This window comes from Alligator mississippiensis, chromosome 10 (assembly GCF_030867095.1).
Source record: "Alligator mississippiensis isolate rAllMis1 chromosome 10, rAllMis1, whole genome shotgun sequence".
NCBI lineage: Eukaryota > Metazoa > Chordata > Crocodylia > Alligatoridae > Alligator > Alligator mississippiensis.
In genome coordinates, this window is record NC_081833.1 from 16,140,840 (window position 1) to 16,167,756 (window position 26,917).

Sequence of the window (26,917 nt, forward strand, 5' to 3'; positions counted from 1 at the left end):
TGTTGGAGGCCTTGCTGAGTACAAGTAGTAAAATATCGACTATCCTGTGTGCCAGTAACTCTGGAGAAGGGGTCGTACTGGGGAGGCACATGCTGCACAAGATGAAGTCTCTGGAACCAGGAGGTCATTGCTTCAGCAGTTTGGACTAGACCATGGGAACTGAGTAAGGGAAGCTGAAACTAAGAATGTGTCAGGACCCTGGGAGATCAGAGGGCATTTGCTAACTTACTGAAACCCTTTTAAAACAGAAACCCCACAGAATGCCTTATAATAGTGAACAAAATCTGAGCCCGACTGGGATTCTTTATGCATGATAAAATCCATGGCAGCTATAGTTTATTACATCATACGGTGGCTCCTTATAACAGGAGACAAATTCCTGGTTAAAAACTGTAAGTTCAGAAACTTAAAAAAAGTAAGTTCAGCTGAGTAGATGGATGAGAGCTGGAAATGACCGTTGTCCCTTGGGGAGTAGCTCGCTTTATTCTCATGAAAACAGAAGGCAGCCTTCGTGTGGGTTTTGGGAGCACCGATGAGGCACTTGGAGCTCTTTATGAAGAGCAGGAATACAGGCTCAGGCTGACACCTTACTAAAATTTTGTCCTGTTGGGAGATCTTTATAAGGTTGCTACTAACGAAGAACTGAAAACTGTCACCTCCTAGTCTGATTCAAAGAACACGGGGCTGATAAAAGAAGTCTGATCTGGGATACATTTAAGATAAGGAGAAGGTAAAATTATTCCAGATAGTAGGCCCTCAAAGCACTACCCTTTCCTGCCTGTTGAATTGGGGTTACCTGAGTTATGTCAGTTAATCGACCATTCTGGCTGGCTACCAGCAGAGGACAGAGCAGAGATCCAGCAGTGTCTCAGAACAGACACACGGTGCAGCATTCATATACAACTCTGCACTTCCGCTAAGGCTCTCAGTGACACAGCACAGCACTGTCCTGTCACAAAGGACTATCAGAAAGCCCTGGCATCTGTTGCCCCATGGAGTGAGGTGGAAATAGGAGCCATTCCCTGCTGAGCCAGGAGTCCCTCTACCAGCACAAGCTCCTGCCTCAGCTCCTGGGAAGAACAGCTGATTTCGGAAGCACTGGCATTGGTCTGTTCCAGAGTCTCCAGAGCACGAGCCAGCAGCCTCGCGTTCACCAGCAGCACAGTGGTGGCAGTATGCACCTTGGCACATGCCAGTGCCTTCATGTGCAGTGGTGTAATGGCATCTACAACACAGGGAGCAGAAAAAAGATACATTAATTGGTTATCTGTGCACGTCAGTCACTTGTGAGGACAGATGTGATGACAAACATTCCCATCCTACAGCCCTGTTTCTCTTCTGCAATCTGCTAACTGACAAACCTAATTCATGCGTCAACAGTGAAAGCAGACAGAGCTACTGTATCAGAAGCTGAACTACCAATGAGAAACCTACAAAGCAGGACAGGGGGTCACTCTAAATTCCCCCAATAGACCACTAGCTTTGTTCAAGGACAGGTGACTCTAAAGAACAGCCATCACCCCAGACGTGATTTGGTGCTTAAGCCTGTTCTATGCTGCTCAGTATATTTAGTGTCTTCATTTACAAAACTCTCCAGTATATAAGATGGAGCCTGGCAGCTCCACTGGCTGTTTGCCTCTCTGTACCCAGGGATACATTGGGCACAGCCAGATAGCTCTAGGACTCAGATGCTACTGCATGTTTCCTGGCTGATGGCAGAGAGCTGATTATGGAGGTAACAGTAGGGGGATTTTGAGATGCAATTCCCAAGTGACCAAAGCCTCCAAGCCCATATATCCTTGAAAGCACTGTTCATGGTCTATTAACAAGATGCAGCTGAACTCTGGAAAGCTGGTCAGAAACCAGTTTGTGTTCTGCTTACTCCATCTTTAGAGCCATAACTCCACTGCTAGAGAACTGAAAGGACTGGCGCATCATGTAGGCCCTGTGTATAATGAATCCTGTATATTCTGAATGGATGTTGCATACGTGCTGTGGGCTACCTACCAGCCCACTGTGGAAAAGGAATTAGATGCTCTGCCAGTGTAGCTACATACCTTGGCTCCACCAGTCCTTGCACTGCTGCAAATTGTGTAAGATACCAGGACCAGTGGCTCTCAGCCAGCATAACACAGACTCCCAAAGCTGGGTGGATGTGGACACACCGTCTAGCAGTTGGAGGAGGAAGGGGAGCAGTAGTCGGGATAAGACAGCTGGCTCTGCAAAAACATTTGGTTCATCCTCCTTATACAGACTGATGACTCTGAAAGGCAAGCCAGGTCCCATGGTGAACCTTGTGTGGGGTCTGATTCATCTGTTCCTTTCCCCACCATGCACACAGAAGCTACTGTTGAATTTCACAATGACCTGTTGGGGTGATACTGAGGCAGTGGGGGCTGTATAACCAGACAAACACCACGTGGGGATTTTCACATATATAACTAAACCCACAGGACTGTGGGCCTCTTGTATTTATTCTATTTCCCAGTCCTGCTGCTGCTTTGATTCCTCATGGCATTTAAAGATTGCAGGCCTGCTTTTTAGGAGGATGGGTCCCTCCTCCTGCTTGAAGATGCTGCTAACAACATAGAGCACTTGTAGAGCAAGTTATCACAACCTTATACCATCATCAGCTCCTGATTCAGAACAGCTCCCTTGGAAGAGACTTGTGTTCAAAGCCATGATGGTCAAATGTGGGTGCAAGGTGCTGAGGAAGCACAGCCAGCAGTGAAGTCCTGGGAGTTGGGTATTCAGCCTCTCGAAAGAAACTTTGGACATGGTGCTCAAAAATGGACCTTCAGTGCCTGACCTCTGGCATCTGTGTTTGAGAATCATGATTGAAGCGACTTGCCTGAGGATTGCTTATTCAAACTGTCACAGAACAGGAATCGGGTTTGCCTCCTAGCCCTGGCCCCTCTGCTCTTGCTTGGTCTAAATCCCACTTGGAAATTTTTATCAAGGACTTGACCTAAGCTGATCAGTCTTTTTGCAGGGCCTATTTTTGCATCTGCTCTTAGCAAAGCGATTCTTCGGTGAAACCTCTTAAATACCACATGAAATGGTTTCTTACCTGGGGATAGAGAAAACCACACTGTATTTGTTCTCTTCAGAGACAATGACTGAGCACCTCCATATTGGAATTGCTAGTGCACAGGGAACTGGTGATCATGTTTTTAAGCTGGATATCAAAAACTAGTCATTTGGTTTCTCTGATAAAGCTTTTCTGATTTTCCTTACTTCTTGGAAATGCATGCTTCTTGGTCCTTATCTGCATAATGGTTGCTTTGTGATGCACTGCTGGCATAGCTAATGATGGGCAGATGGCTCCAGCATATGGGTTTACTACTGTTGCACCGAACCATCATAGAAGCATTCTTGTGTCTAGAGCCAATGCGTGGGGACATGGCTGGGAGAAATCAGGCATGCTCAAAGCTTCCTTTGCCATAGCAAACCCCAGTGTCTGTATCAGCCCTTTGAAGCTATTAAGACAGAGAAAGTTGGAACAGCTATTCTATTATATACTGAGAGTTTGGACCAGAGTGAAGTGAATCTAAGATAGGAGGAGCACAAAGATGCATTTTCTTTTCAGTTGCTTTGTATCCTTCTTGGCCACAACACAAAACTTCAGGCGCATGGATTATGTGTGTGATGGACTGCATGCGCATGAGCCTATGCATACGCGTGCATCTGACCTTATCGGCAATTTTATGATCATAGCTACTCACTTCTTGGCCTCCAGCTCTTTCAAAATGCTGCTGAGATCTACTTGGGGGAGATGGCACAGCAAAGCATCAAAGGTTTTTTGGTGACCCCCAAACTTTTCCAGGAGAAGCTGCAGCAGGCACGTGAGCCCTCTGTTACCCTGGATGAAGACAAAACTCTCTCGAGGTGATGTTCCTGAGACCTGCTGGACATAGCTGGCAAAGACTGCAGCTTCCCGCCTTACTTCCTGAACCTCATCCTGTAGCAGGTAAATGCCCACATCTATCAGCCTGAGTGGAAAAAGAAAGCAAATGGCATTCCACAGTGCAGGGACTATGCATTCTTAAGCCATATAAATACAGTGCTGGGGGATAAATTGTTTTTTTCGCTGTGAAGAATTAACAGGAAAGGCCTGCTGAACCATTTAGAGGGTCTCTTTTTTTTTTCCTGCTTCTGGGAGGCCTTGCAGTATGTTGTGTGTTTACCTAAACAAAAGCCACAGGCTCGGTCTACAAGAGTTTATATTCAAAAGAAATAAAGGAAGCAGCTGGAGAGTAGGGAAAGGCAGATACAAGAGGGGTTATTGGCCACCTCTAGAGATTGTTTAATAAAGATGCTATCTTTGCCTTTTCATCTGAGGACATGCTGTATTCTTGTAACCTTGTCACCACTGTCACTTGGGCCAAAGCATCCACAAAAAATTATTTTGAGTATTTCTATACAGATGCCATGAAAGAGTTTGTTAGAGTTCTGTTGATTTGTGTCACAAAACAAAAATGTTTCAGGAATTTTTATTCAAATCCCAACAGGTCATTTTTTTTTAATTTAACCTTTCCTACACTGTGTACAACTGGCTATGGTGAGGGCAGAGAACAAAGGAGGGCATTAATGTGAAACTGAGTAGGGTACTTTCATTGCCCAAGCTGAGAAATGTAGAGAAGAAACGTGGGGTACTCGGAGGGAAAAGGAAGCAAGATTTTTGTTGGGTGTTAGCAGTAGTCCAGGAAAAGGGCTGATGGCAAGGAAAGCCTGATGTACGTGCCAGTGGGATAAGTGGTATTGGCTACATACCGCACAGCCACTGATGTAAGAGATGGGCAAAAGGTTTCCAAGGCATTCTGCACCATATCAGCTCCTGCTAGCTTGAGAGATCTTGCTGCTCCCAGTCTCAGCACCTCACAAGAAACAGATTTACTGTATTGCTCAAGTATTAGGCACCATCGCTCCAGCAGGGAATCATCCTTGGGTTTGGAACTGTCACAGAGCAGAGAAAGAAGGAAGGTTCAAGGTCAAATTTGGGTAATTTATTCTACCTAAATCGTCTTTTCCCTCTAGCTGTGTACTAGTGAACCTGTTGTCAGTCCCTTGGCACTGGAGCAAAACAAAAGACTGCCAAAGTGAATAAAAGAATGAAGGATGAGGAAAACTTTGGTACAACAAAGAGGATGGAAACAATGTCCTTCTTTTCACTGCTTTTTTAACCCTCCTGTTTTGGTGAAGATGGTAAATTAGCATCACACCCATCATCATGCAGACCAGAATGCTAATGCTTGTTCCAGTCAAGCAGGTAAGAGTTGGGATGGCTCAAATCACCAAAAAAACTCAAGCAGAGAGTGGAACTGCAAACCAAGTAACAGTACAATAAACTCCAGGATAAAAGCATAAAGGAAATAGCAGGAAGTATTTGCTGCCATAAGGGCTCTGTGCTGCCCCTTCTAAACCCTGTCGCAAAACTTCTCTTGCCTTCAGGCCATTGGGCTGCTTCAGTGAAAAGGCTGATAAGAGTCCTGAGAATCTACTTACCCCAGGACAAAGAGCAAGCTAGCCACACTCAATGCCTGGAAGATGAGATCTGGGCCAGAAGAACCTGTTTCCGCCATAGACAACAGGACACCAACACATGCTGATGTAGACCCCAAGAGTTTATGGGAAACAACCTGGGTCCGAGATGCAGGACTGCTGTGAAGATGCATCAAAGCCTCCAGATATGACTTCAGGACCTCTCTGTTCCTTGTATTTTGTAGTGCTGACCATAAGTTGTCCTAATTAAGAAAGGGAAGGAAGGTGCAGGGTTAACCTCCAGAGAAAGAAGGGGTCAGAAATTCTCACTGAAAAAGCCAGTAAATCTCAAGAGTTGGGAGAAGACATTTTTCTTTTTCTTTTAAAAAAATAAACAACTAAACAGGAGCCTAGGAGAAGCAGTGGACTAATGCTCTAGCCACTCCCCTCTGAAGACATGGGATCAAAGTCCCATCAGGGTAAGACTTGGAAAGCACCACAGGTGATGGCCCCAGCAAAGCGCTCTCTAGGAACCTCTAACTAGACAAATACATCAAAATTCAGGATGCCCAATCTGTCCCTAAATGTAAGGATCCATTTACATTAACACTGAGCAGGGCTTGTAGGTCCGCTCTGACTTCAGGTCTAAAGCAACCCCTCACTTACCAGTAACGTTTGCCGGAGAGCCTTTTCCAACTCTTTGCACCTTTCTTCTTCCCTTTCAACCACCCAGGTCAGGATGGCTAATTGTACATCAGCATCCGCTTCTTGGAGGAGCGAGCAGACTGCGCCAACTCTCTCAGCGCCAGCCAGTCTTGCTGCCTCGCTGCAGAGGAAGCAGGCGATAACTTGATGGAACACAGCAGAGCCGATCTGGCAGAAAAGCAGAACAGCCATTCACATGCTCTGAATGAAGGTCCTGGATCCCCAGAGTGGGGCAGGATCCCACTGGTACTGACTAGCTCTGAGTGAGTATCCTACCTCTGTGCTTGCTCAGGTAATAAAAGCACTGAATGAAATAACTGTACCAATTCATCATTTTTGTAACCTTGGTGCAGACTTTTTATTTAAAAGCATTTCTAACATCAATATGTTAAGCCTCAAAACAGCACAGGAAGGTGGACAGGCACTGTTCTGATTGTACATATAGGAAAAGTGAGACCGAGAAAGCTCGCATGAAGAGGTGGGAACAAAACACAGGAGATCCTCCAAAGCACTGGCTGGGATCTAGTTGGGAATGGTCCTCCTCTGAGCAGGGAGTTTGACTAAATGACCTCTTGAGGTCCCTTGCAACCCCCATTTTTTATGATCCTCTCTGATTCCTGGACAGTTCTCTTTCCCAACAGATCATGCTCTGACCCCCTGAGTTTGAGAGTGATGATGACAACTCATTCCCCTGCTTGAATCCACACCCAACAAAGAGTTTCCAGTGGTCAATGATTCCCCTGACAGTTGGACTCTGTGCTAGGAACTTATTCTTGTTGTACTGTATGATTCTGATTATAAACAAACACAGATTGCACTCTGCTTAAACATGGGGTCAACCTATTAGCAGGTCTCAAATAATCCGCCTAATTTGTGACACTCTAACAGAAACGTTTGAACATGTTAACACCCGGAGGGTGGGGAGCTGCTTTTTCTAAAATGGAGCCTGAAAATGTGGGGTCAACGTATATGCAGAGCTGGTTTGTAATTGGAACATGATAGTGTATTCCTCATGTTTGACATATTTCTGTGTTTCCACTCAGGATATCCTCAGGAAAGACAATACCTGGACATCAGAAGATCCTGCTTTCTGCCCAGGCCCGAGGCTGCCCAGTTCACTGCTCACAATCCTTTGGATATGCTCTACAAAACTCTGGGTGCAAGTTTCCACTAGAAGGGAGATGACTTGGAGGTAGGCAGAGCGAATCAGGGGGCACCGCTGTGCAGGGGTGACCATCCAGATGTGACCTTCTATCTGCTGAGCAATGGAAAGCCTGGCATCTCTTGACAAACTGTAAGGAAGTGGCAGAACTTAGCACATGCCAACAACAACAGTTACTGTTCAACAATTAAATGACTAAGATGTAGGTGTGTTGGCTTGCCTCTCCCTGTAGACCTCTGCCTTACAACCTCTTGGGAGGGAGGAGGGCTTTGCCTTAACTATTCAGCCTATCTTGCCTGAGTCAAGCATGTTGTTAATGGTTTCTTTTCCCTTGTTTCTAGGGTATGTGATACAAACCTTCTACCCACCCTTGCACTCAGCTAGAACATGTCATCACCATACAGGTTCCTGCACTGTCCACTCTGTAAAGCAGCCAGAAGCACACTTCAAATGTGATCTGCTTTAAATAAATACCCACTTGCACCATTTCCCAAAATGCTGGATTGCCACAAGCAATGGAAGGGAGTCACCGGTTGAGCTGCAAGTCTGCTTGGCTGGCAAGTACTGCTCTGACATGAATTTCAATGTTAGATTGGCCATCTCCATACTAGGCCCTTCACACTATCAGCCTGGCTTTGGAGTCAGCATCACAAGGCTCATCCTACAGCCAAGGGAACTGGAGGTTGTAAAGGAAAGACAAATGGAAACTCACTCACCAGTTCATGGCCAAAGCCTGAGCCAGCACAGCCCGGATCTGAAGGAGCTGCCCATGGAGGGCATTGTGAGATAAGACGCTTCCTGGCTTATTTAAGTCACCAGCCAACCGCAGCAGGACATTCCCATATTCAGAGGCAGGGACGACAGGAACCAAAGCCTTGGCTGCCATCGCTCGCACAGCATAGATAGGGTTTCCTGCAAGCTGAAGCAGGGGCTCCAGAAAACAGGTAGAGATGCTGCAAAGTAAAGGCATAGTGGGACACAAAATTAGGCCCCTGCTGGTCATTTTCCCTGCTGGATGGAGTTTAAATTAAGAACTAAGAAAGGAATCTCTCTATTCCTGGGCTTTACTCCTCTGTATTGGCTGGGTTAGGATAGTGTCTCTCTGCCATGTGGCTGTACTTACTAACGAATCTTGTCCTGTGTCACCATGTCATAAACCTACAGAGGACAGCACCCTTCCCTGCTGCTGAAGAAAGCCTCTCCAAGCCACTAGTGTCCAGATGTTAACTTCACTCTGGACACAGCAGTGACCCCAGCTTGTCAAACATTTGCCCCGGAGAGGTGGCCCTATTCCCATTTTCTCTACCTGTCCAAGGAATCTGCACCAGGCTGGAGTTTTGCCAGAAGCGTGAGGATGGCATGGAGAGAGGGGCAGAGGCGAAGCCTCCCTTCCTTGGGCTCTCTTTCCATCTCCAGAGCAGACTGCAGTTCCCCCAACAAGATGTCTTTCAGCTGGGGGTAGTGGCTGAAGAATGCCTGAGGGCTCACCCCATCCTGGGGGCGGCTATCGTCCCGACTCCGCTTCTGACCCAGCATTCGAGTGGTGAGGGCACCTGAAAGACAACAAGCAGAAGAGGCTCAGAAACTGTTGGGGGCTCTCTCCAATGAAACTCTGAAAAGGTATCATCCATTCTGCTGAGCAGTAAAGATCCTCTGGCATGTTGGCTTGTGTCCCTGTCCAGTACCTCACACTCCTGCAGCTGTGCCACTCTCCACCCGACGTGGCTACGTGTGAAGGATGCTGTGTGTATTAGGACACTGAGACAAGTCATGAAGCTTAGAACTCGCCCAAGGGTTGGCTCTGGATCATGCATTTGGCGAACTGTTACACTCATCCCCAACCCCACCCAACCCTATCATCATCCTAACTTCTGACATGCTTTTCTTGCTCACTCTCCAGTTAGTTTCTGAGAAGACCCTAAAGGGCAGACAGGAGCCAAGGTGTGGCTGCCACAGAGGTTCACTGACAATGAGAAGATGCATGCAGGCACACAGTGTATAGTTTACAAACATGTTACTCACTGAAGAGCTGGATGGCTGCATTTCTCATGGCCCAACAAGGAGAGCCCAGTGCCTTCAGGAACAGGCTCATCATAGGTGTGACATATTGCAGCAGTGCGTTTCCCAAGCCAGAGCCGCGCACCAGGGTTTGCAGCACATGCAGTGCAGAGACCTGCAGACAAGAGCCATCATCTCAGGGCTGCAGAGCAGCTTTCCCTGGAAAGGTTCTCAGCGTACTACATACAGTTGCATGGGTCAGTTCTGGGCCAGGACAGTGAAGCAACAAAGACAAGAAGGTACTTTTGGGCAGCAAGAGGAAGGCAGCCTTTGGTTTAAACTAAAAGGGAAAGGGAAGTGGGTGCCACAGTGTGGCCAACAGCCCTACTCTCGTGAGAAGCGTTGGGACACTTACTGTGCATAGGAAGCTTGTATCCTGCTTTTGAAAAGAATACTACAAGCAGTACAATGACCCCATTCCCATACAGTTCATCACAGGTCAGCAAGATGCCTACTCCATCAGCAGCATCATTACTTAAGCCACCTGGCTGGCTAACTAATGTTGCTGAAGCAGGGCTTTCCTGCTGAATCTGTGAGATTTTTCACCTGAGGCAGGTCCAGGGTCTGATCCCAGTTCTGGGGAAGAGGCGTGTTGGCCAGCACCAGCAGAGTCTGAATGCAGTGAGCTAGCAGAGGCCGTGACCTGGTTGAGTCCTCCCCAACAAGGATGCATAGAAAAAGCATGGGGAAGCCAGCTGCTCGGCGAGTAATGGAGCTGCTCCTGGGGCCGCTGAGTAAATCCAAACCCTGAGAAACAAAGCCAGACAAGGAACTGATTGGAAGCCTGTCAGCACCAGAAACTGTGTGTGATCCAGAGAGGGTGAGTGCCATGAAGAGGTCAGGATGTGAGTGGAGCCTGGGAGTTCCCAGTTCCTAGCCCTGTGCCCAAGGGCACCAGATACCTGCTAGTGGCCTGTTTCTTCCATGACCAGGGCCAGAAGTGATACAAGGGCTCAACAGGGCCAGGAAGGGTAGGGGCAGGGCAAGGTCTCTGGGCACTGTCTGGAGGCTGAGTTGGGGAAAGGCAGCAAGAAAGGTGCCAGGGATTCTCAGAACTTTGTCTGGGTATACAAGGCCCAAGCAAGGGATTTGGGAAATACAACTGTTGTCTCTGATGCTTTAATGTGCACCCTTTAAGCCTTTCTAAAGTGGGGCATGGGGTGTCTGGCCTGAGACCTATACTATTCTAATATAAACTTAAAATTGATTGAAATGTCAACTGGTATAATGGTTCCTTCCTCTGTGTCTGAACAGTGCTGGGACAAGAGGCCCTAATTGTGACTGAAGTATTTGGGTGGTTTGGGGATTGTAAGAGTTATACCCAATACACGAGTCCAGAACCAGTCGCATCCTTTGGCTGAATTCCCAAGAGCAGGAAATAGCTGTGGTACCTGTGCTAGTATTGTGCCTGGGATGGCTTGCAGCTCTGCATCAGGATGGTTCAGCAACGCAGCACAGAACTTGGTGAATCCCATACTGCAGCCTTCAACAGCTCCCTAGGACAGAACAACACGCATGCAAAGGTCGGTCCAGCTGGAAGTGAAACAACCCTCCCAAGGGCCCCAGAAAACACACATTTTATTTTCAGATGGGAAGACAGAGGCAGACACATATAAAAACACAGTCAAAGTTACAGAAGATGTTGGTGTCAGAGCCAGATGTAAAGGGCTAGAGACCCCCGAGTCACAGCTCGAAGCTTAAATCAAACATGGTGGCTGGTATGATGACCCACTGAAGCAGAGGGTCATCAGAGAAATAAAAGACCCTCTGTGGGTGCAGCTAATTCCCAACATGTGGGATCAGGTAAGCCAACTAAACCATTCAGCTGTCTCAAATGAGGAATCATCAGTAACCACCTAGTCTCAGGGACACCAGACCTTTCAAAGAATTTTTAAGAGTCATCAGGTAGAGACTAACTACACTGTGTGCATCTGAAGTGGCTTAATTCAATATGTCTCAGAGAATGACTGACAAAGTCCTGATAGCTGTGTAAGTAATCAACTATATCCATTAAAGACAATTAGGTTTGCTGCTCAGACAAAAGGAAGGTGGGGCAGTAAAAGAGAGAAGTGTACACTGCTTTAATTATTGCTCAAAGGGAGACATCACCCGTTTGCTTTGGCCAAGGGTTGGTAGGGACACAGGTCACAAAAACCCTTCCAGAGTAGCTTGCTACTGAAGGTTTTCATTTATGGTGTGTGTGTTCATGACCTGCACTTAAATGGAAAAATCCCATGCACTGCTACAGACTTGGGACTCACTGGCTAAACAGCAGCTCTGCAGAAAAGGACCTGGGAGTTACAGTGGACAGTAAGCTGGATATGAGTCAACAGTGTGTCCTTGTTTCCAAGAAGGCTAACAGCATACTGGGCTGCATTAGTAGGAGCAGGGGCGACACGTAGGGGGGTGCATGCACATGAACCCCCTGAGCATGGTGGTGCACCCCCTGCAAAAAGTTGCCGTTGACACTACTGGCAGCACCTGTGGGTGGTCACCGCTTGCCACCCCACCTCTGACACTGCCGGCAGCATCTGTGGGCAGTCCGTATTTGCTGCTGGTCACCGCTGCCAGCGGTGCCTGTGGGTGGTTGCTGGCCCCTGGTTGGCACTTGCCATGTCCCCCTGCCAGTGCTGGCAGCGTCTGCAGGAGCTCCCTTGCTTACCGCCTTGGGGCTCCTGCTGCTGCCAGCACAGTCATGCCCCCCCCCCCCTCCCAGCTGCCAGGGGCACATGCTGTTCATGAGTAGTAGCACTGCCAGCAGATCAAAAGAAATGATTCTTCCCCTCTACTCAGTGCTAGTGAGGCCACATCTGGAGTACTGTGTCCAGTTGTGGGCCCTCCACTACAGAAAGGAAGTGGACAAATTGGAGACAGTCCAGCGGAGGGCAACACAAATGGTGAGCGGGCTGGGGGACATGACTTGTGAAGAGAGGCTGAGGGAACTGGGCTTATTTAGTCTGTGGAAGAGAAGACTGAGACGGGACTTAAAGCAGCCTTCAACTACCCGCAGGGGGTTCCAAAGAGGATGGAGCTGGACTGTTCTCAGTGGTGGCAGATGACAGAACAAGGAGCAATGGGCTCAAGTTGCAGTGATGGAAGTTTAGGTTGGATATTGCAAGAAACATTCTCACTAGGAGGGTGTGAAGTACTGGAACGGGTCACCTAGGGAGGTGGTGGAGTCTCCATCTGTGGAGGTTTCTAAGGCTCGGCTGAACAAAGCCCTGGCTGAAATGATGTAGTTGGGGATGGTCCTGCTTTGAGCAGTGGACTAGATGTGACCTCCTGAGTTCCCTTCAATCCTAATTTGCTATTATTCTACAACCTATTCTATCCTTAGCCCTTCGGGGAGGAAGCTGTTCTTACCCAATGCCGGCACTTCAGCAGGATTTCCTGAAACAGGTTAGCTGTCATCTTCAGGATGGGAAGTGTCAGGAGCAACTCAGGCCCAGCAGATGGTGCCAGAGGCAGAAACTTCTCAGCAAGGCCTCCCAAAAGTAGCCCGATTTCCTGAGAGTGAAAGCAACACATGTCGAGAGTGAAAGAGCAACTCAGCCTGAGGGGTATGATCCTTCCTCCTTGGTGCTGGTGATGTACTTGGTATGCTCAATTCGCTCCAAGAGCCTTGTTACGCTGCCAAGTTCATTAAGTCGGAAAAGGAACAGTGACAGGCAGAAATGAAGGAGCGTTTCGGTGGCAAGATCAGGACCTGGATTACAAACTGACGTGTGAATGTCTGGGATCCAAATGGCTTCCACACAGGCAGGAAGCAACATGCCTCTATCAGTCGCACAGGGACAGGGCAAGATCTGGGGGGCACTGGACTGCCAATGCAAGTCTGTCAAGATATTTATTAATGCTAAAGAGAAACAGATGAGAATAGCCCTTTTGCAGGCAAGAATGAGGAAACCTATTCCTTGCCCTGAAGAGCCGGTTTAAACCATGCACAAAAGAATAAGAGAGGGGGAAATGGACAGAGCAAAGCCATCTGGCATGCACAGATGAGCAAAAGAGAACAATTAAGGGCTGGTGCCAAAAGACATGAATTGTCATGAGGGCCCTAAAGAAGCCAGAGGGTGGGCAGAAAACAGCTCTTTGCTGGCAGCAGCATGCTGCTCAAAAAGGTGCAAAACTCTCTCCTGCTTTTCCAAACTTGCCAATCAGAGAAATATTCATGCTCAGCCTGGGCCCCATGTCATTCAGCGAGTAGCTCAAGCAACGGGAAGCACCATAGCCGGCATGGGAATGTGCTGATCCACACAGGGAAATGATCAGTTAGCAAACCTTTCCCGGTGGTGAGGGTCAGCATTTGTGCAGGTGAAAGCTGTTGTTCTGCCAGTGTCTTGTGACAGTCCAACTTAGAGAGCTCCATAACCTCCTCTGAGCACAGCCATTATGAGTTTATGATGCAGTTAGGTAGTTACACACAGGCTTTTGAGCATTAGATGCAAACCTGCTGTGGTACAGATACATATACCGGACAGTACACTGCTACAAAGGCTCTATGGAGCTGTACTGGATCAGGCAACGGCATGAATTGCTTGTAAGAACTGTCTTCCTTTAAAGACAACAGTCCTGAGTGTCTGTCTGGGAAAGGTCATGTTCCTCATCTGGGGGTTGCAAGAAAAACCACCAAGCCTTGGGCTTTGATGCTGAGAGGTGAGGGCTAACAGGGAGGCACCTAAAGTAGCTGGACCCAATTAGCTTCATAGGAAACCAGCCCAGAGGGTTTAAAAGGAGATGGCAGTCAGACAGAGCTTTCTGGAGAGCTGTTGGAGGTGAACCTTCAGGTGAGTGAGATGTGGCTAAACCAGCTGTGTGTTTGTTTGGACTGGTACTTAACCCTAATACAAAACTTGAGGCTTTTTGTCTTGCTGTAACTTGAAGCAGATGCAGCTGTAGCCTGCTTGCAGGCAGCCATGAGGGGGCTTTTTGTTGACCTTGCCCCCCAGGATGAGGAGCTCTGGCACTGGGAGTAGGGGAAGCTACAATGGGTATCCTCTCTTGAAAGCATGCTGCCTTGGCTGTCCTCTGAGGCTGATAGCTCAGTTTGCACAATTAATCTTACAGCTAGGTCAAACAAAAGGAAAACATGTACTGGGGAGGAGTTCATGCTCTGCTTACTGTCCCAGGTTCCCAAAGACGTTCCCTCTAGAAAAAAGTCTTTGAAGATGCTTGTTTGTTCTCCTGCTCTCTGCTTGCTTCAAATCACTTACAGGACCTTCTCACCTTCACCGAGACCCAACAGCATGTCAGGATAAGGCTGTGCTCCTCTGACAGCAGAACTGAGTCCTCTTCCCCCTCCTGCTCCTGGCCTTTCCCCATCATGATAAGGGAGCCAATAGCATTTCCCATGTCTGCAAATGAGGGAGCAGCAGCTGCAAAAGAAGGCAGAGATATTTTAGCCAGGGTTGGGATATGTGGGGACACAGTAGTGTCTGTCAGGGGTATGAAATCCAAGTGAAGGGAGTTGAGAAGTGGCTTTAAGAAATGCATAGTTATTTGGGGGGGGGGGGGGAAGAGGTCTCATTGAAACCCCTGGGAGCAGAATGAAGCCAGTGATGTTCTGATCTGTATATGTATTGAACACCTCAACTCGCAGTGCAAACATCTATGGTTCAGACCCATATTCCCATCCAGACCACGGCCACTGTCATCCCACCTACTCCCTCATGCCCGGTAAATGCAGTCAATGCTGTGTTTAAAGACAAAGATCAACATCATCTTTCCTTAAAAATAAGGGGCTCTCTCTGTCCTTATCCCTTTCCCTGATGTTTTGTTCTCCTCATGCTTCTTCACCCTGATTCCCATCTGTGTGCATGTGTGCTTTCTTGTCACTGAGCTGCTGTATCCCTTGCATCCCTGGAGATGGTGCTTTGTCCCCAATCTGCTCAACATACTGCCTTGTTCCAGTCTTAGGCACGCCTCCCTTTTCCAATTCCTTGGGCCATTCTGGTTGACTCCTGGGAAGCAAGAGTCTCTACTGCTGACAGTCAGCTAGAAACTAGAGCAAGCAGCCAGTTTTTACAGGCCTCTAGTCAGTTTCTTATTGCAAAGAGCCAGATGGGTTGTGAAGGCAGCTGGGATTAGGGAGAATCTATGATCAGCCACAACTTTACAATCCAGTTTTTAAGAGTCCTTGGCATGTGGGATGGAGGCATCTGTATGACACAATGCTGCTGCAATGTTTGTAGGTGTAGATTGTTGTCTGCTAAAGGCTTCCTCCTTGAGTCACCTCACCTTGCTGGCTGGCGCTGGGCCCCTGCCTGCCTTGTAGCACCCCAATAAGGAAGGCACCGATGTCTCTCAGCGTCGTCACCAAACTGCCAAGGAGCTCCTGCCAGCTCTGCCTGCGCTGTCCCTCCAACATGGAGACGGCCACCTCTGGTACCTCGAGCAGACACCTCCGCAGGGCTGCGATTGGTCCTACAGTAACAATGCCCAGTTACCACAGTGTTGAGCTATCTGGGGTGTTCTTACCTATAGGATACTGTCACTAGCCTCCCTTATTAACATCAGTGGAAGCTAGCTGCAGCCTGTAGTGGGGAAACAGGGTCCTTAGATGAAACGTGTATACTATTAACTATACCTCATGTATTTCATGTAAAGGTGGAAAGTCAAGATTCCCGTTCCAGAAATGTTAAATGTAAGAATATTAGAGGTTTATAACCCATGGCTGGGATGAAAAAATGTGGAGAAATTACTGTTTCTGGGGAATTTCTGGCATGGAAAACATTAGTTATCACTTAATTTCTTGGCTAAGTTTTTTGGTGAATGCTAGAGCTTGGCAAATGCACTGAGATGACTTGCACTTTCTGTTGAGCACCCCTGCTTTCCCTTCCATGACAAACTAGACCTTTCAGTTTTAATCTATGCATCTGTACTATGCTTAGTCTCAACTACTTGGGCTCTGTGTTCAGTGTGTAGTGTAAGCAGGGCAGCCCCAAGCTGCAGTTGATACAAAAAGGTGATGTGATGTGCCAAAGACCACTGACTATGTGGGTGTCCTATTTGGGATTAGAGCTAGGGCAGTTTTTCTTTTTTTTTATTTTTTATGATTCCACTTCCACCCTTACAACCCACTTCTGGTCAGCTCATGACCTTGCTGAGGCTTGAACCCATCTGCAGTGACTCAATTCCCACTGGGCCCATGTCCCCCAAGTTTAGAAATTGCTGGGGGAGGGAATGTCTGTCCAGTGCTCAGCCCTGTTTCTGGCTGCATAACTTTTTTTTTTGAACTACGGACAAAACAAACAACATATGGCTGAAAGGCTCACTGGGGATGGGAGGGGTGTGGGAGCTGTGTTTCTCTCCTCTTTGAAGCCTTGGGACGCACCATGCATTGGTTTAGTGCTTGCTGCCTGCAACAGGTCTTGACAAGCCAGGGTATAATGAGCTTGTAGCAGGAAGAGGAGATGTTGAGTGAAGCACAGGCTTTGGCACTCCAGGGTTGATGCTGATTTTGCCTCTGGGAATAATCTCTTCAGGATGCTGCTGTCTGACCTGGAGAGAGAGGCAGGTGATGCTCCCATTACAGACCAGTCCCAAAGGGAATCCCTGGACTCACAGCCCACCGACCAGTCCTCCATCCCAAAGGTCACAGGCCTTGCAGCCTGTTGCTACATACAGCACCATTAACTTCAATCTTTATGCAGCTACTTCAGACCAAAGGCCACTGTTACCTGGCACCATCTGACCTGCACTATAAATACTGCCTCTTAAAATATGGGTGTCTGTTCTCCATAGAGGTATTTTCAGGAACCAAGGGGATACTCTTGGATACTGCTATCTCCTGCTTTTCTCTCTCTCCTTAGGATTTCAGCTTTAATGCTTAAATTCTTGAGTCTAAGGCAAATGCCCCTTTCATTCAAAAAGGAAACAAGAACAATGGGTTTGATTACGGAAACCAAGGCATGTTGAGATGCTGAGAATGAATTTGAGCACTTGTTTTGCTTTGGGCAATAGGGGGCAAGAATGATGCTTCACAGATTATACTTAGCATGAGCATCTATCTTCTGTGAGTGTAGCAAGAAGCACAAGTTGGGCTGGTTATGTCTTGTCAAATCCTGAGGACAGGATCAAAGAACAGTTAAGCCAGTCATGGGGAAACTGGATGGGTAGACACATGGCTAGCTTTTTAACTCCTTTGCTCTACCCTCCCCAATCCCAAGCTAAGTTTCTGCTGGGTTAAATGAGAAAGTTTTGTTAGTCCATACTTCTGCAGAATGGTTTTCATCAACACTGCTCCTGCTTCTGCCTCCTGTACCCTGGGGCTGCTCAAGCCTTCTTGGGCACACTCAAACAGAGCCACAGCAATAGATTCTGGGAAAACTGGAGGAAAGTAGCGGATGAGCAGGTCCGACGCCAATTCTCTTATCTGCCAAGAGAAGAGAGGATCTTCACTGCCCACTCAAGCCCCATTTATTCCTGGAAGTAAGTGTGCACTCCATTGTTGTCTTGTTACCCTTCTTGTTACCCTGCAGTGATGTGGTGGGGAAGGAAGCCCCATGCAGATTAGTGAGGTATGAAGTGAACAGCAAGGAGGGACAGCCATGCAACTTCTGGCACTGCATTGAGCCCTCAAACAGGACCACCTGAGTGGATGCACCTGCTCTTCATCCTTGGGGATGCTGTGGGACAGTGTGGCTCTAGCTGATTTTGCACATGAGATGCTAAGTAGGAATGTAGCAGGAATTGGTCTTGAAGGCTACTCTCCTCCAGCACTGTGGCAGGGAACAGGATTGTTTAAACACGGGCTACCAGTAGCAGCTGGGGCACTGCCACAGGAGCAAGAACAGCAGGCAACCAGTCCTGGTCCTGCTTCCTGAGGAGTTCAGAATGGCTTGGGTACCGTCTCTGCTGAACCCAAATCCCTCCTTTTAGTCAAGCTGCTTCTGAGTACCTATTTCTACCTGCCCTCACTTGAGGAATGTGGAAATGCTGGGGACAGGAGGCTGCTTACCTCGTTTGTGCTGTCCTGCAAACAGCTCAGCAATGCCAACAAGTTCCTCTGGGAGAAAAAGTCCCAGCAGCCCCTCTGCCTGGACCAGTTCAGCAGCAGGGTCATGTTTTCTGTACAGACAGAACAACAAGATGTAAAGGTGCATACACAAAGCTTTCTCTGGGCTCCGGTGCTCTACATGACAGGGGCAAGGAACAAAGGAAGCTAGTCCCATGTTTTAGTAAAAGCTTCTGGCTTGTTGTGTCAGTCCCTGGGAAAGAGGGGGTCCTCACAGCCCAAAGTCTGATCTAGGGCAGAATTCAGCTGGGTAACAACACAGCCAAATACACAATTCTTCTGGGAAATTTCAACTCCTCTAGTGTAGGGTGGCAAGGTGTGTGAAGACTATTCCCAGTGAGAGGTTGTTGGGACTATTCCCAATGTGGATTGTTAAGACCCAAACATGCTCCTTTAAACTTCTGCTAAGAAGCAAATCTCCAATCTAAGGTGACTGGCCCAGGTCCTGCTTAAGTGAGAGGCAAAGCTTGGCTAAAAGCCTTTTTGTCTAACATCAGAGCAAAGCAAGAAATAAGGGGCACAAAAATCAGAATCAAACAATCATACTCTTCCTTGGAAAAAAGCCACAGTTCCTCATGGCTGGAAATGGTGCTATAAGAAGCTAAAGGTCAAAGGCCTTCAGCTGGCTGGAAATGGTAATAATTCCTCAAGGCAACTCCCTTCAAGTGTGAGATTTGCCATGCTGAAAGGTTTGTCTGTAATATGACTATCTAGCCCTAACTCTGGGCCTTGTTCTTGAAGGTAAACCTGTTCACGCCTTACCTGACCAGCCAGATTCATTTGCGCTCTATGTCGCCTACTTTAAAAAAAAAAAAAAAAAGGGGGGGGGGGGGGGGCTCAGTCCATGCTTGTGAAGTAGTAAGCTCTGGCTCCACTGGGAATTGATAGCACTTGGCATCTGGCTGCCCACTGGTAACCACAGGATACTGGACAAGCTTGACCCTAAGAACTAATATGCAGGTCAGGGAAGATGAGCCACTACAGAGATGCTATCTAACTAAAAGGCGCTCCTGTGTCAGTGAGGCAATGGAGTTTCCAGTTCAGCTTCAGTTTCCAGCAACAGCACATTGGTGCTCAGAGACAACAATCATTTCTATTTCTCCTACCCAGTTAACTCAGCCTGGGTCTGGCTGCAAACTGGTTTGTATCAGCTGAGCTTTTGGGTGGCTGAAGACTTTAGGCTTCACCAATCATTCTTGTTGTTGAGAGAGCCTCCTGGGTCTTCCCCTCACCCCGTGGTTCATTGATAGCACTCTAATTTTGGAAGGCCAAAATAAGTAGACAGAAGTTCAGTTAATAAAAACAGCTGAAGGTTTGCATTATCTCTGGGCAACACTCCTCTGAAATGACCCTAATATGACTCGCACAGAATACTGCATATGGTGAGGTCACTATGTAGTAGCATTTTAATTTGGGCAAATGCTGATCACTGTTTTTGAAGCCCCAGGGCAGGCCCCTCTGGGCCAAATGGGGCTGCAGCAGACAATGCGATCGGCCTATTCTAAAGGACGCAATCTCCTGGGGAGGGGGGGACGGGACACTATTACTCACGAGGAGGCTGCCCCTTCTTTTTCTCAGGGCTCCAGGTATCGGTGCAGGTCTCCAGCACAGCTGCCAGGAGGAGCAGGGCAGTTTTCTTCCTCTGGTAATTTGACCCTGGGGTCAGAAATGAAATGCTGAGCTGCAGCAGCCATTCCACAAAATCTGCAAGTGGAAAGAGAACTCGGGGTTACTTGGGAGCAGCTGCACGGAGGGAGGAAGGGTTGGGGGCACTGGATCCTCCAAGAATGAAGGTGCTCTGAAGAGATATGCAATAGCAGGATGGCTGTGGCATTGGGGGCAGGGGGCTGATTTCAGCTTTCACTGAAAGTGAGTCCCTTCAGTATATGTAGGTTCCAGCCCAGATGTCTCACTGAGGAGGGTGTTAGATGGTGGCTTGCATGGGGAGGCAGGCAAACTAATTGTGGCAGACCCCGAGGTGGGAGGAGATGAATAATAAATAGGAACAGGAGCAAGATTCATAAAAAAGCATGAAGCAAGGTGCTGGAAATGGCTGGCTTGCAGCTTCCTCACCCACTGCTTGGGCAAGTGGCCTTTCTGGATCCGTCTCTGCCGACTTCTTAGCTGCTTTGTGCATCTTGCCACGCAGCTGAGAGAGACAGCTGTCTCTCAGCCTGACCAGAGCCTTCTTCACTGAGGCCTGAAACAGCTGCCGGAAAGAGGACGAGTCACAGTTCAAGTTCAGTGGCAAGAATTCTTTCAGGAGACGGATTTCCATTTCGGACAAGGCCTGATTGGTCCTGGGGCTGCCGCACAGGAGGCTCAGCACTGCCAGGCGAACATTCTCCTCTCCAGAGTGCAAGCAGCAGGACAGTCTTTTCACAGTCTCGCTATCAGATGGTAAGACCCCAGTGATGTTTTTTCGAACGTTCAGAAGAGTGACCCAGGCCCGGAGCTGAGCAGTGTCCCCGCTGCTGAAGGCCTCTGCGAGTAAAGGATATGAAGAAGGGAACAGCCGCAAAGTCCAGACAAGAAGGTAACTGGAAGCATTGCTCTGAAGGATGGAGACGGGGGAGCTCAAGGCACTGGAGAGCGTTGGCAGCCAGTGCAGTGCCCACTTCTGAGCCAGGTCCTCCTCTGTAACCTGTTCCTTTCCCTTGGCCCACTCCTTGTGCTGCTGTTGCAAAATAGCCTTGTACACCTCTGAGGCAGCAGGGCACAGGTGGTTAGTAGAAAGGCAGTTCAGAAGGTGCTGGGGAAGATCCTGATAGGTATCTAGTACCTAGAAAAATCATTGCAAATTTACTAGCCTCGTTTGCTTTGGGAAGCCCCCTGAATTCTCTTCATACATGTAAGAAATAGACACAGCCTTATTCACCAACCTACCAGCTAAAGTTGATGCTGCATTAGAATAATGGCATACCTACAAGGAAAGAATGATCCCAGAACAGGTGACACCTCCTGATTAACACAAGCAGTGAGCAGTGCTTGGCTCCACAGTAACAGGTGCCTTTTACAGACAAGGGCAGGATTCAAATCCTCTGCCAAGTAGTAAAAGACAAACTTGTCTTCCCCCAAGCTATAGGCTGCAATGGCTCAATTGTTCTGTCTGTCTGTTCTCTGAAGAACTAGTTGTTCTCAGTGTGGTGGGAGGTCGGGTGGTAGTTGGAGAGAGAACCTGAATCTCCTGATTACCACATTAGAGAGGGTGGGAATACATCCAAAGTCAGACTGGGTTAAAAATCCAGAGACCAGACAAACTGCAAATAAAGTCTGCTCACCTCTTGGATTTTGCTAGCTGCCAAGAAACAACAGGCATGCCTGCCGTAATTGGAAGCATGACTGCAGTACAGAGGTGCATGTCTGTGGCTAACTTTACCTTAGCCATTTACAAGAGAAGTGAAGACAACAGACTTCAGCAAGCCCTGAGTTTATATTCAGTTTGCTAACAAAATTGATTCAGGTGCCCAAACTAGGTAGACTAATGCCAGCATGGGTGTGCTTACCCCTGTAGCATCAATCCCTCTGACTGCAGTTGGATGTACCCACAGAGCTGGGTTTTGCTCTGGAGAAGGTGTATGCTTACTGTGTGAACTCTGCATTGATGTGCAAATTGACATCTAGAGTAGCAGGCTGGTGGTGGAAGGAATGAGGGTTTAGCACCTCATGATGGATCTCAGCAGCAGTGATGATACAGCTGGACTTTAGCCAACTGGATATACACAGCAATATCACAGAGGGGAAGTAAGAAAAGCACAAGCCCCTAACATGTGAACCAAAGGAAGTTCTCCATTTGCTGCTAGGTTTAAGGCCTCTGATGCATGGAGTAAGTTGTATTGCATCTGCAAAGGTGCACATGCTAGTAAACAGATTGATTCCCATGCCTCCCCTTCCCTCCCAGGGTCACTAAGGAAACTTGTTACCCAAGCACAAGCTCTTTTCCTCCTCTTGGAGGAGGATATGCACCAATGAGCCCTTCAAGTTTTAAGCAGTGACTGAGGAACAACAAAGTACAAGCTGTGCTATGCATGGCTTTCATCTGGCCCTTTGGTGTGGGCTGCTCCCTCTCGCTTGTGTAATGCTGTTTTCAAACCTACCTCTGGCTTGCTGCACTAGCTTAGCCCACCCCTTTGTCCCGGAGGCAGCACGTCCCCAGCATGTTTTCTTACTTTTTCTGTGCCCACGTAGGGTAGAACTGCGCAGAGGGGGAAATATCTTGCTTTGACCTGCCAGGGCATCAGGATGATTCTCTGCAGGAATTGTTCATAGAGGGGTCTCTTCGGGTCCTCAAAGTGCTTGCACTCCAGACAGTAAATCTCCAGGAGAAGTTGAAAAGAACTGTGCACAAACTCCGACACCCCTTCCACCTGAACAACCAGGAAAGAAATGCAGACTGAAATGAGATTTTTTTTTCTGCCATGTCATTGCTGAGAACTGTCAGAGGAACTTCATATAGGACTATGTCCTCCCTGCATTGCTACAGATTTTCTGTCCTACTTGGTAAACATCAAAAGTTATGCAGCCTTGAAGCATTCTTGTGCCCACTGTAGCATGGTGAAATGTGCCTGAGTCTGTGTCTAATAAAATGACTCCTTAACTTCATGACCCAATGGAGAGGTGCTATTCTCCAAGTAAGGCACTGCTGGGCATAAGTGTTGGTATTAGTATTTGGCTTACTGGAGCTGGGAAGCAGCTGGTTGACTGATGCCTTAAAAGGACAGAACAGACTGTCAGCCAGGATAAACCAAGTAATTCTAAGGTGACCCACCCTTAAAGTGAGTATTGTAGCAAGATGTGTTAGTGAAGAGCAGGGGGGTTCAGTGTAAGGGCAATTTAGTGTGCCTCTTAACTTGATGTATTCTGCAAAGATACAGTGAGTGACATGGGTTGGGAGGGTGGGGTATTGATCAGGCCAAGTAAAAGGAGAAAGGATGGAGACTTGGTATCTGCAAGTGTGTGTGATCTGCATGAGCTGTACTATGTGGACAAGGTTTATCTTACCAGGCTTTCTGCGTTATTCCAGACCAACTGGGTCAGCTGATGAAGAAGTTCAGAGTTCTGGGCCAGTATGCGTCCCTCCTTCACTTCCCAGATCGTGGTTAGGTTTTCTTGGATGCGTTGTAGCCAGAGGGAGAAAACTAAAGGCACAAAACAGATTAGTACAGTGGTTTCAAACTTTCATTTGTGGACCCCTCTGGAAATTTCAAATGGAGGTGACGACCCCTTTGAATTGCAAGTGTGGGTATTCACATACTTTTGACTGATCATAGTAATCTTTCACAGACCCCCTAGGAGTCTGTGGACCACAGGCTGAAAGCCACTGGATTAGTACAAGAGAAAAGCAGCAAAAATTCACACACAGCCCTTCAGAATAGGTTCATTCTAGCTGGAGTGAGCCTTTCTGTGCTTAGGGAATGCCAGCCTCTTGGAACAGAGCTTCCCTTAAGATTTCTCATTTATTAAATATCATTTTTTTTTTTTTTTTTTTTTTTGCCTTGAGCCCCAACTGGGTTAGCTTCACTGCCCCCCCTCCAAAAAAAGGGGAAAGACTAGTGTATAAATGTGTAAGATGGGTGGTTTATAGAGGGCTATAGGCAGGGTTTGATAGTAATCTCAGAAACAAATGTCATGTTTCCTCTATGCCTTCAAATGTGCTATACAGGTGAGCTAGAACCAAGTCTCCCTCAAATGCATCTCCCTGAGCAGCACACCAAAAAGCTATGGGAGGTTTGTGGTTTCTGCAACAGAGGATTGGGAGAATGGCTGGCCTCTGAAATACTCCTTGTGGAGCCACATCCCTATTACCTTGGAAACAGTAGTAACGATGATCTTTCTGCTCTTTGTTCAGGGCGTACACAACTGGAAATAGCACATCCAGCAAGAGACAAGCCTGCAGAGCAAAAAAGAGCATTATGCAAAAGCACTTGGTAAGCTGCAAATACCATGGTTCCTCCACAAGAAATCCATGCAGCAAAGCAGTGGTGACAGCAGGTATGAACATGCTTACAACTGTTTGTGTGGCTAACTGATTTTCTTGCTGCTTTTCAGAAGAGTGGTTTGAAACTTTGATCTGTCCCAAGAGGGCAGGACTAGTTCATCCTGTCACCAGTGGCAATGTCCCTGGGGAAGGGGGGTTGTCTTCTAGAGTATGTTTTCTAGTTTTTGTCCTTCCTGTAACAGTCCCTAGCAATGAAGCTTCTTCCATGATTAGAGCTAGTCTAGGTGCTACACAAGTTGCTGCTACTAGTCTGCTTGACTAACCTTGCAGGTCTTCAAGAGGCTTGACAGACACCTGACTGGGGTCATCTGACCTCGGTCCTCCTTCCTGCCAGGGGCAGGGGGTCAGAAATAATGATGATCCTTTGTGGTCCCTTCCGACTCTACAGTCTATGAAAGCTGGCAATACTTTCGATACACTAGATCAACCTGCCTCTGAACAATTTTGTCTCAGACTTCCACTCCATGGAGGCTTCCTCACATGTCCCCCTAAATGGCCAGGTTTAACTGTCATGTGCTAACCTGGCAAAGTTCTGGCCAAGACAAGAAATGCATTTCTAATCTGTCATCCTTTGGCCACTGAACTTGGCCTTCTTACCACTGCTGCAGGGGCAACCACTTTTACAGTGACATGAAATGTTCCTATCTTTTGACTATGGCCCTCTCTACAGTAGCACTCCTTCCTTTACTGCTACAGTTGAGAGGGGTTTGCTTCCCCTCCCCATCCCACGCACCAACACAAAAAAGAAAGCATGTGGTTAGGGGGCCTTGTAACAGTCCTATGGACAAGCTCTAATACTGTCAGCTGACAGCTGCTGCTTTGCCCAGCGGATGGAGTCTTGTGTCTTTGGAGCTGCCAGGCCTCGCTTCTATTTCCAGTGAGTAGTTTAGCTAGCAGCTGGGGGGTGGTTACTCTGATACAGGTTACCCGCGTGATATTTCTAACCAGCAAATGGTTGTAAGTGATGGTTCTAAACTACAGAGCCATGTAGCATGTCTTGAGGGTGCCATGGCTTGACACAAGAAGCTTGCAGTGTTGGCATGCTCCCAGGCTTGGGGGAAACAGGTCTTTGTTCTGCTCAGACACAGGCAGTGTTGATCACAGCTATATTTTAAGCATGTGACTAGCATGTGTTAAGGTTTCTGTCTGCACTTTTATTTTTCAACTCTCTGGGCTAAATACGCTACAAGTGCAGAGTGGCACAGCTCAGCTGAGGTAAATAGAAGGGACTGCGCTAGTAGTGATGATGACAGCCCACGGTATCTAGAGCCGTCCCTAGTACTTGCTCAACTGACTCCCAGTGTAAGAGGTGAAAGGCTTTCTAAAACTCCAGTCCAACGCCCCAGCTGCCTCACTCCTGTGGGTTCCCAGATCACTCTGCTGACTTGGAGATCTCTCCTACCTGGTGTGGGTGGCTCTCCAGCCTGCTGCTCAGGATTTCGTTCTTGCAGCAAGTTAGCAGACCCCTGGTAAGCACCAGCCTCTCCAATCCGTCTGGACTTGGGGCACAGGTGTCTACCTTCAGTTCCCCAAACCTCAGCTCTCCTGGCCCTAGATGAAATCATGACATTAGAACAGAGTAGAGATGTCTCCAGTTTGCTGTTTCTTTCAGACTATTTTTCAAGCTTGCTCCAATACTTCTAAATGTGAGAGGCTAATGCCTGGCATGGCTTGACAAAGCACTGCTCTTATACAGCCAATGTGAAGCTGAGCTGGCTGCAGGCTGGGGCCTCTGTTAGGCAGCCTCTTGCTCTCAGACTGATCTGTATGACTGAAACTGCCCACATTCAATTCATATGGATCCTACTCCAGATGGGGGACTCAGTCTGCAGAAAAGGTCAGAGTGTAATCTACCATGCCTGAATTAGGAAGCCTGACATCTAGTTCTTATTAGTGTCTTCAGCAGGATGGAAGATCCCTGTTATGAATCAGGCTAGTAGGGCTCTGTTACGTAACCATGGGTAGGTCACTTCCCCTCTGCCACCACAGAGGCAATGAGGCTTGTCCACCTGAATACACCCCTGGGAGGCCTAGCACTATGCAGGATTGTTGTGAACCAGCACGCACCTTGGTTGAATAGCTGGAAGAGAGTCAGCACAGACCTGGCTCCTAGTGCTGGCTGGAGAGCAGTGTTCACTAGCATGCTCAGAGCGGTGCCAGCCAGCAGGCGGGTGTCCTTGTTGGCTGTCTGAAGTCACCAGAAGAAACAATGCATGGTTTTTAAAAAACTTTCAGTCCTTAGAGGCCATTTGAACACTATCTCTTGCACTCTTCCACTTACTTAGGGCACATGCACTTTTAAAGTCTAGTGTGCTTAGGCCGTGCTTTTTTGCAGCACACAGTGAAAGCCAGGAGACCTGCTACTGGCACAACTCCTAGCCACCCCCTCTTTCTGCATTCCCACTTGTGTTTTAGGGGACACATTTGCACAGACACCTCAAACACCATGCCAACAGGGCTATCCCTACCTACATGGATGCATGTTGCCTGGAATTAT

At 47.9% G+C, this 26,917-nt stretch overlaps 1 protein-coding gene across 3 annotated transcripts in view; it reads right to left on the reverse strand.

Annotated features, from left to right (window-relative positions):
* Nucleotides 1-271: 271 nt before the first annotated feature.
* The window catches only part of LOC102574337 (thyroid adenoma-associated protein homolog), a 34,040-nt gene continuing 7,394 nt past the window's right edge, over nt 272-26,917 (reverse strand). For 2 of the 3 annotated variants that reach the window (XM_014598850.3, XM_059713489.1), the window contains 25 exons: nt 26,488-26,608; nt 25,823-25,971; nt 24,228-24,312; nt 23,424-23,560; nt 22,592-22,789; nt 20,496-21,204; nt 19,974-20,126; nt 18,366-18,475; nt 17,620-17,780; nt 16,740-16,906; nt 15,644-15,829; nt 14,633-14,781; nt 12,770-12,913; nt 10,798-10,902; nt 9,953-10,153; nt 9,371-9,521; nt 8,655-8,901; nt 8,065-8,301; nt 7,253-7,478; nt 6,148-6,354; nt 5,506-5,744; nt 4,774-4,956; nt 3,726-3,992; nt 2,058-2,263; nt 272-1,225 (listed from right to left, as the gene is read on the reverse strand). In XM_014598850.3, coding sequence (XP_014454336.2) covers nt 966-1,225; nt 2,058-2,263; nt 3,726-3,992; nt 4,774-4,956; nt 5,506-5,744; nt 6,148-6,354; nt 7,253-7,478; nt 8,065-8,301; nt 8,655-8,901; nt 9,371-9,521; nt 9,953-10,153; nt 10,798-10,902; nt 12,770-12,913; nt 14,633-14,781; nt 15,644-15,829; nt 16,740-16,906; nt 17,620-17,780; nt 18,366-18,475; nt 19,974-20,126; nt 20,496-21,204; nt 22,592-22,789; nt 23,424-23,560; nt 24,228-24,312; nt 25,823-25,971; nt 26,488-26,608 — 4,998 coding nt within the window. In that variant the 3' untranslated portion in view covers nt 272-965. Of the gene's footprint in view, nt 1,226-2,057; nt 2,264-3,725; nt 3,993-4,773; nt 4,957-5,505; nt 5,745-6,147; nt 6,355-7,252; nt 7,479-8,064; nt 8,302-8,654; nt 8,902-9,370; nt 9,522-9,952; nt 10,154-10,797; nt 10,903-12,769; nt 12,914-14,632; nt 14,782-15,643; nt 15,830-16,739; nt 16,907-17,619; nt 17,781-18,365; nt 18,476-19,973; nt 20,127-20,495; nt 21,205-22,591; nt 22,790-23,423; nt 23,561-24,227; nt 24,313-25,822; nt 25,972-26,487; nt 26,609-26,917 lie in introns of those variants that run through there. The other variant, XM_059713490.1, reaches the window with a different exon arrangement.